Source organism: Microcaecilia unicolor, chromosome 3 (genome assembly GCF_901765095.1).
Source record: "Microcaecilia unicolor chromosome 3, aMicUni1.1, whole genome shotgun sequence".
Classification (NCBI taxonomy): domain Eukaryota; kingdom Metazoa; phylum Chordata; class Amphibia; order Gymnophiona; family Siphonopidae; genus Microcaecilia; species Microcaecilia unicolor.
In genome coordinates this window covers 114,009,677-114,019,509 of record NC_044033.1, presented here as the reverse complement: position 1 = coordinate 114,019,509, position 9,833 = coordinate 114,009,677, and the positions used below count along the sequence as shown (strand labels likewise).

The 9,833-nt window shown below is 40.0% G+C and overlaps 1 protein-coding gene across 1 annotated transcript in view; it reads right to left on the bottom strand.

Annotated features, from left to right (window-relative positions):
- Positions 1-2,910: 2,910 nt before the first annotated feature.
- Positions 2,911-9,833, bottom strand: part of MCM8 (minichromosome maintenance 8 homologous recombination repair factor) — an 88,244-nt gene continuing 81,321 nt past the window's right edge. Inside the window, exon 19 of the mRNA XM_030196309.1 lies at positions 2,911-5,089. Within this exon, the coding sequence (XP_030052169.1) occupies positions 4,997-5,089 (93 nt within the window). The 3' untranslated portion in view covers positions 2,911-4,996. The remainder of the gene's footprint in view (positions 5,090-9,833) is intronic.

Below are 9,833 nucleotides of genomic sequence, written 5' to 3'. Positions count from 1 at the left end.
TACTGAAAATGCAACCATATCATGCATCTGTGATTAAGTTCCATTCTTGAAAGGATTATATAAACTTTGGATCATTGACTAGGGACACATACACTTAGTTATTCAATATCACAATTCCTCATATACAGCCACAAAACAACCTTTTAGGGTGGATAGTGTTTGCCTATAGAACAACTGCTTGGACTGAAGTGGTTCATGAAAAGTTTCAGAGAGTTTGTGGTATGGTGTATTGATTGATTCTGTCTGTACAGAATTGAATATAGTAGGCTGCTTAGAGAGGTACATCCCGTACAAAAAATGAGGTGTTAATGCCTCTGTACAAGTTGTTAGTGAGGCCCCATTTGGAATATTGTGTTCAATTTTTGAGGACATCAAAAGACTTGAGGTGGTCGAGAGGAAGGTGACAAAAATGAGATGGGGCTTGTGCTAAAAGATGTATGAGAAGACCTCAACATGTATACCACCCTAGAGCAGCGCTTCTCAAACCAGTCCTTGAGGCACACTTAGTTCCATCAGGTTTTTAGGATATACACAATTAATATGTAAGAGATAGATTTACATACTTTGGAGGGTGTGCACGCAAATTTATCTCGCATACTCATTGTGGATATCCTGAAAACCTATTGGAACCAGGTGAGCCTCAAGGACTGGGTTGAGAAGCACAGCCCTAGAGGACAGGCAGAAATGATACAGACATTTAAATACTTAAAAAGTATTAATATCTAAACTAGAGGTCATGAGTTGAGGTTGCAGGGTGAGAGACTCAGGAGCAATGTCAGGGAATGCTTTTTCACAGAAAAGGTGATAGATGCCTGAAATGCCCTTCCACGGGAGGTTGTGAAGACAAAAATGGTGATGGAATTCAAGAATAGAATCCAATTAAAGCAAAACTTAAATGACCTCAGAGCTGTAGTGAGCTTTGACAGCAGCTTTAGAGGTTGAGAAGGCCAATACCAGCCAGACCTCTACAGTCTGAGTCCCGTAAATGACAAACACTGATCAGGATAAAGGCTGCAGTGGGCTTCAACAGCAACTCCAGTAGTTGGGAAGTAGGACTGGTGCCAAGAAGACTTCTACAGTCTGTGCCCCAAAATTGGCAGGGAGAGATGAAGTATACCAGTGTTTAATCATGAAATCAAACCTGTCCAGCATGCCAGATTCAAATCTGGCCACCTTGTTGGGCAGACTGGATGGACCATGCAGGTCTTTATCTCCTTAATATTCTAAAGGTGGTTGCAAACAACGTGGCAATAGTTACATAAGTACAGAGGCTTTTCCTCCATCACACAGTGATAACTATTGCCACATAGTTTGCAACCACCTTTTGAATATTAAGTAACATTTACATTAAATATTGTGGTTGAGTCCTATTGATTAGTAAAAGGTGGTCTTTATCTGCTGACATTTACTATGCTACTATTACAATGAAGAACCAGAACTTTCTCACATCCAAGCTCCATCAGCGACATCACCCGGCTGTGAGGACATTCAGTCTTGCTTGTCTGGTGAAATTCAGTATTTTTCCCCTATTTTGATGTATAGTAGTATAGTTACCATTATTAGTCTACTTGCACATATAAAAATAATTGACAACAAATAAGTTAATTAAGTGACACTTTATTCTTGAACAAAATAAATCTATAATTAGCTTCAAGAACTATATTTCCTTCATGAGGTTAATATTTGATAAAGGGAGCACAGGTCTTGAAAAGTAATCAGATGTATTATGTTAATCCAGTGGTTCCCAAACCTGGCTCTGGAGGGACCCAAGCCAGTCAGGGTTTCAGGATACCCACAATGAATACTCATGAAAGAGATTTGCATGTAGTGGAGGCAGTGCATTCAAATTTCTCTCATGAATATTCATTGTGGGTATCCTGAAAACCTGACTGGCTGGGGTGCCTCCAGGACCAGGTTTGGGAACCACTGTGTTAATGCAATAAAACAGAATCACCTAAAACTTGTTGATCCTTCAGTCACCATGTTAATAGATGTAATTTTATCAGCAGGTCACCAGATGGTGCTCTAATCTATGTATGTCTCAATCATAATCTTGATAGTTTTCTTCATCATAAGGATTAGGAAGGAGCTTGTGGAAACTTCCATCAACTGTATGTACATCTCCCTGGCTTTTTTCCCTAAATACAGCCTCCCCACCTCATTTGGAGAATTACTACCAAAGCACCCTCTGAAAAAGCTCCATAACCATGCCCTACCTGAATTGCGCAAGACTTGCAAGATTGTGAAATGAATGCAGAAATTTACACAGAGCATAGTGCTGTCACTCTACAAGAAAATGAAGAAAGCATTCTGGTGGCAGCAACAGCAGAAAGCAAGTGTAGAAAGTGAGGGAGGAAGAACAGTGGAGTTTACTAAGCTGGGAGTAAAGCCAAATTAGAGAAGGGGGTGAAATAGAATGGCAAAGGATTAGTAGAAGAAGCAGGTGCGGATTTTGATGGGGTTAGAAGAGAATATATAAAGGGGTAATGATGAGCCTAGGGAACAGGGCATCAGTTTTTAAGATTTTTTTTTTTTTTGGCAATGTGGTCCCATTTGAAACATAGTGGAGGCCACTGGTCTAGGACTATATTGGGCACTCACCAGAAGTCTTGCATATACTTCATTTTTGGTTTTACCTCATCATTAAAGAACCTTTGTGCTTGCAACATACTTTCTTGAATTCTATTTCCATTTTTGTCTCAACTGGTTTCATTGGCAAGTTGCCCCAGGAAATGTGACCCCCCCCCTCCCACCACCCCTTTTGAACAATTAGTAGATATGAAATAGGAGGATTGAGGCAAAAATAAACTATAAGCCTACCACTTTAAAATCCACTCTAACAGCAGAAAAAATATATAAATATAATATATTCACAAAATTTGACATTTTTTACATTTGACAATGTTCTGATAAAATCAGATACACAAATATATTCTATTTATATAAAAAATATGTATATTAAAAGGAACACAATTGAATATATATTATATACATTTAAAATAAACCATAGCTTATAGATGCTTTATCACCTTTACTACCAATTATGAAGTCAAATATTTAATAGGAGTACCAAAGGAGGAGAAAATCCACATGAACAAGATCAACAGAAGCAGAACAACAGTGGAGAGCAAAAGCCACTTGTGGAACAAAAAGGACTTTATAACCAACATCTGTAGTATATATAGACGCTGGTTATAAAGTCCTTTTTTGGTTCCACAAGTGGCTTTTGCTCTCCACTATTGTTTCGCTTCTGTCAAATAATTAATAACAGTTTGCCAGCTGTAGGTTACAACTGGCTCTAACAGAGAAAATTCAACTGCAATTCCATAAATTTTACAAAATGTACAAAAATAACATATTAAACATACCTGTTAAAATAGCAATACAAATCTCTCTCTCCCTCTCCCTCTTTGTTCTAATTCCTTGTTTTATGAACACTTTGAAGGCTCAATCTCCTTAACTCACACACACACCAACCATTACACATCTAAGACAAATAAATTCAGGCACTGGTATTTAAACCCTTAACAAGAGCCACATGTGGGACTTACACATCATGAATGATGAGAATGAATATAAAGAAACAAATTGTCGAAACGAGGTGTGGCCGTTACTAGTATATACCTTTCATTCCCCTTCATTTCCCTCAAAAAGTAAAATCATAAGGCTAAGATGAATAACAAAAATGATGAGAGAACTAGGAATAAAATCCAAAATGGAAAAATCTGTCAAAGAAACAGTTAACTTTGTGGTTTAAGGACTCTGGTTCAGGTGCATAGCCATACCTCAGATTTGAGGGGGGAGGGAGGACAATGGGCAAAATTTCCCCCCACCTCACAAGTCCTGCCCTCCTCCTCCTCCCGATGCCAGGCAGTTGGCAGTACTTTTCCTGGGCTGTCATACCGGCTGACCCCCCCCCCCCCACACACACACACATGCTTGTTGTTTTGTGAAATTGAGCATTCACGAGGCAGCTCCCCCCACCTCCCCAAGCGTGTGCAGGAGGCGGGACTTCCATGTGCATGCTCAGTTTCAGAAAAAGCAAGCATGTGTGGGGGAGAGGAGGTGAGACGGTGTGGTTGCCACCCAGGAAAAGCGCTGCCACCTGCCTGGCTTCATTCACAAAGAGGAGGTCTTCTACTGGTCAGGCTTAGGGACCCCCAATAGCCAAAACAGCAGACTGCCTGAATCTTAGGGGGAGGGGGTCTGAACCCAATTTGGAGAAGCCCAGTCCCCCCTCAGGACTACATTACTTCTACTGCTCTGGTTAGTACTGCTGCTCTAACATACTATTCTGTTTTCTATAAGTGAACGTATCATTGGTGATGGTCTCTCCCATTATCCATAAGCCACTGACCACCACTGCTTTTGAAGTTCAGGTCATATGAGTCTGTCAGGTGAGAAGAATATGCTCTTATTGGCAGGAATTCTCACAAGTTTACATTGCTTATACATTAAATAATTTTATCAACAGGTCTCACAAAATATTTATCTAAAGCATTATTCAATAAGTAGAGTACATATTAGCTGGAGCCTTATCACTCTGAATTATGTTTACAATTTACACATATCTTCTCCATCCTTTCTTTCCAGCTGGCCATATTCAGTAATGTGGACTGTTCCAATGTGGAGATTCTTGTTAATATAGTTTTGTAAATATTTTACCATCAACAAATAAATAAAATTAAAATTTATGCTTGGCTCATGCCAAACAGTTAGCCATAACAAGTACCTTTCTGTGACCAAACATCCTGTTTAAAACAAACAAACATATTTCATAATGAATCTATGTTGAATTTTTGACTGGAGAATAATTTAAATGCAACTTTTCTCTGGGCATTATTAATTGAAGGTATTCATCTATTAGTAAAATAAGCCCATGGTGGTCAAAAATAACATCTCAATATCAGAAGAATTTCAACAATTTTCTACAAACCAAACCTTGGCAAAACCCTTAAAGGTATTTAGAAAAGTAGCTTCTGTGATAGCTTTTATATTACATAGTTTGAAGTTGGTAAACTCTCGGTCCTTTTTTCAGAAGGTAGCCTTGGTCATTCAAAGAGCCAACAAAGTTTTCAAAATCAACCACCTGAAAAGGATACAATGAAATATAAAAGCATATGCATAATTTTAAAGAAAATTACAAGGTGTTTACATCATTCATACAGCACTGTATGTGGGTAGGTAGCTACAGAAAGAAAGATTATGCAAAATAAACACAACAACAATAAAAGTTAATAGAAAACACAAAGTCTTATGTTCTCAGTCCAAATAGCATTAAAGGATAAAGGCCAAGGGGGAAAGAAATGGGGAAAGGGAAAGGGGAAAATGGAGGTAAAAGGAAAAAGCACACAAGGGGGGAAGGCAAAGGGGAAAAAAGAGAAAGGCAAAATGGAAAGACAAAGCAGAAGAGAAATGAGAAAGGCAAAAAGGGAAAAAGAAAAGAAAGGAAAAGCAAAAGGGGAAAGGCAAAAGGCATGGGAAAGGTAGGAGTGGAAGGGAGAGGGTGAGGGGGAAGGGAAAGGCACAGGCAAGAGGAAAGGCAAATGAAAGGCAAACAGGAAGGGGAGAGGTAAAGGCAAAGAGCAAGAGGAAAGGGGAGAGGTAAAGAAAGGCAAAGGAGAGGACAAAGGGGAGGGGAAGGCAAAGGGGAAAGAGGGATTGGGGAAAGGCAAAGGGGAAAGAGGGATTGGGGAAAGGCAAAGGGGAAAGAGGAATGGGGGAAGGAGAGGGCAAGGCACAGGCAAACAGGAAAGGCAAAGGGGAAAGGAATGGGGGAAAATGAAAATGGGAAAAGCGAAAGGGGAAGTGGAACAAAAAGGCAAAGAGGAAAGGAAAAGGCAAAGGGGACCAAAAAGGAGAAAGAGAAAGAGAAAGGCAAAAGGGAAAAAAAGACAAAGGCAAGGGGAAAGGGGAAGGGGAAGGGCTTACCACCACTTTGTAAAAGGGCCGCTAAGTGATTTACGGAATAGCCATAATGAGAAATCATTCTAAGTTTCACAGGTAATAAATTCTACTATTTGGCTAATTGAAAGGTAGTAAAAAGCCCATAATACAATATTTTTAGTACTACATAAGAACATAAGCGTTGTCATACTGAGACTGACCAAAAGCCCACCAAGCCCAGTATCCTGTTTCCAACAGTGGCTAATCCAGATCACAAGTGCCTGGTAAGATCCCAAAACATTAACAGATTTTAAGCTTCTTATCCTAGAAATAAGAAGTGGATTTTCCCAAGTCCATCCTAATAATGACTTATGGATTGTTCTTTTAGGAAATTATCCAAACCTTTTTAAACCCTGCTAAGCTAGCTGATTTTACCACATTCTCTGGCAACAAATTCTATAGTTTAATTGCACGTTGAGTGAAGAGATAATTTTTCTGGTTTGTTTTAAACTTACTGGGATATGACAGCTCTAGATAATGCTAAGCCATTCTTAATCTATTAAAATCTAATAATAAAATCAAAATTTCCATGTAATCTGGGGCTTCACCGTACAAAAAATAAAAACATAACTTAAAAATCAATCTCACTTCCACAGTAAGCCAGTGCAATTTTATAAATAGAGGTGTGACTCTCATATTTTGACTTTGAAAATATCAGTCTAGCCACTGTGTTCTGCAATGTCTGTAAATTTTTTTAACACTAACTCTACCACCTACATATAGAAGGTTACAAATAGTCAATTTGTGGTAAAACCAAAGTCTGAACTATAACCTTAAAATTTTCATGTGCAAACAATTTTCTAATCTGTCTTAAATTTTAACAGACAAAAAGCTCTCCTGATAATATTCTAAATTTGGGAATAAAAAGTCAAGAACTGTAATCCTTAACATTTTCAAATGAGATTCTAATTTAAAATCCTGGTCTTCCACTATCAATTGTGAACTAGGATCTATATTATAAATTGTTCCTAGCAATAGAATATTATAATGCTTATGTATCGCTCCATGATGTGACCTTACTTTGAGTACTGTGTGCAATTCTGGTCTCCAATCTTAAAAGAAAGATATAGTTGAATTAGAACATGTACAAAAAGGGTGACCAAAATGATTACGGGAATGGAACTACACTCATATGAGAAAAGGCTGAAGGGGTTAGCACTCTTCAGCTTGGAGAAGCGATGGTTAAGGAGGAATATAATAGAGGTCTTACAATATCATGACTGAGTAAACGTGAATCAATTGCTTACAGTTTCAAAAAGTACAAAGACTTGGGGATATTCCATGAAGTTACATTGCAATACTTTAAAAACAAATATGAGAAAATGTGTTATTTTTTTTACTCAACAAATAGTTAAGCTCTGGAACTCATTGCCAGAGAATGCATAAAATGTAGCACATCTGGGTTTAAAAAAGATTTAGACAAGTTCCTGGAGGAAAAGTCCATAAATTGTTGTTAAATTGTTAAGGTACACACAGAAAGCAACTACTTATCCTTAGGGTCAGAAGCATGGACTCTTGCTACTATTGGGAATCTACAAAATAAATGGAGACCACACATATTCTAATTTGAAAGACATAAATATTTAATAAATACCCCAATAATTTATTGTTTTGAGGATATTGTCGGGATTCTGCCAGGTACCTGTGATCTGGCCACTGTTGGAAGCAGAATACTTGGCTAGATGGACCTTCATTTAACCCAGTAGGACAATTCTCACGTATTTATGAAATGAATAGAAATGATGATAAAAAAAAAAATACAGACCAAAATAATCCTTATTAAAAATTGTGCTTTCATACAATGTTTGGTTCCCCCCTCCCAATAGAAGACAAAAGAAATAGAATCTGAGCTAATGCACGTAATAATGAAGTATAAGGGTTCTTTTAATCTATTCCTTATCATCCACTAGGCCGGTTCAGAACAAAGGATTCAGCATACCTCCCTATGAAAGGAACCATGCAGCTTGCCCCCTCCAGCAGATGGTAGATGGGTACCTATGCACCTGGATTGTGATCTTTGGTGGTGCTCCTCAAGCCTGGATAGAACATCAGGCTGCCAACTGAGCTCAAATAGTGCAGGGGATGGAGACCTCTTGTGTTCTGTTCAAGCAGGAGAAAGGGAGACACCTGGAGGAATCCAGGTCCATCTTCCCAGCCAGGACCAGCACTCCAGTGATCAGTATGAGTTAAGAAACAAAAACAAACAAAACCCACCCCACACAAAACAAAAGCTCCAAGGGTGTCACAGGCCAGAGTTCCCAGCAAAAATTCCTGCACCTCGGATTAGGTCCTATAGTAGGCCTCAACTGTATACCAGAGAGGTCTGGGAGCAGTCATCACTGTCCCATGCAACCCACGTCCCCCATATATTGTTTTTCATAGTTCTATGCAAAGTTCTCGCCTTGTTACACCCTAGTTACATTGTTGTCCATAGTTCTATGTAATGTTTTTCACCTTGTTACACTGTAAGCCACATTGACCCAAACCTTGTTTGGATAATGTGGAATATAAGACTAATAAATTAAAATGAAATGAAAGTAATCAGTAGCTTCAGCTCCCACTTCCATCTTAGGGAGCCTAGGAAGCATGAAGGGCCTAAAGGAACCCTCTAGAAGTGGCTTGGAGGAGAGAGAGATCCCCATTGGTAAGGGGGATGATCCATCCGTAGCCCAGCTGTTTCAGAGACAGAAGCTCTCTTCCTTAATTACTCAACTGCTCTTATCACCAAGAAAATGATACAAGTCTCAGATGGCACAGGAGATTGGGCAAAAGACAGACTGTTTGAGAAAACCTACACAATCTTTTTCAGTTCAGACTATCAGAGCTTTCATTTTGGTGCAGTGGGAAACTCATGAAGCTAGTCTGGGGATCAGGAGGGCTATAGTGAAGCTTTACGTGCTAGTCCTGGAGGAGAAAGAGAAATTCAAGATTCTAAATATGGATGCTTTGGTCATGATGGTGACCAAGACAACCACCATCCCACTGGAGGGCAGGAATTGGAACCCCTACTAAAGCAGGCCTTCCAAGTGATAGCACTGGCTTTGCAAGCAGCACTCTGCAGTGGCTGCATGTCCCAAACCTACTTGCGTTTTCTGCAGCAGCTCCCTGTGAGGCTGTCGAAAGGAAGCTTCTCGACTGGAATCAGGGCTGGCTTCTGTATTGAATAACCTGTACGACTTAATTAGGGCTTCCTCTACAGGCATGATGGTGGTGGTTGTCACCAGGCGACTGTTATGGTAGTGAAACTGGGCAGCAGATGTTGCCGCTAAGATATGCTTCACTAAGCTTCCCTTTAGGGGGAGTAGTTGTTTGGAGAGAACCTAGAAACGTTTGTAAAAGACCTTGGGAAGATGGAGACCTAGATGTTGCTAGAAGGCAGGCCTAAACAAGTGGTGCAGCTTCATCCAAGGAGGTCAGCCTTTTGCGAGGCCAGGCACCACCGCAAGGAAGGGGTCCTCCTGTCAGCGCTCTCGGCTGGAGTCCTTTCGTTCAGACAGGAAAGGTGGAGTTGGAAGTGATGAGGCAGCCTCCAGAGGACCATAAAGATAGGCAAGGGGTCCTCTCCTCTGAGAAACCGATAGGTGTTCAGTTGTCTTGATACTGAGGAGTGAACCCATCATAATGAACCAGCAGGTCCTCAAAATCATCAGCAGGACTACACCCCATAATTTCCCTGCCCTCTCAGAGGCTTTTATGGTCTCCCTCTGTTGAGTGCCTGGAAAATGCTTATGGTGCATGCTACTTTACACAGGCTCTTGAAGCAGCTGTTTCTGTGCCCATAGAACAGTGGGCACAGGCAGTACCTGATCATGGTGCCCAAGAAGGAAGGCTCTCATCACCCCATTCAGATCTCAAAGGGGGTCTAACAATTCCACATTTCCAAATGG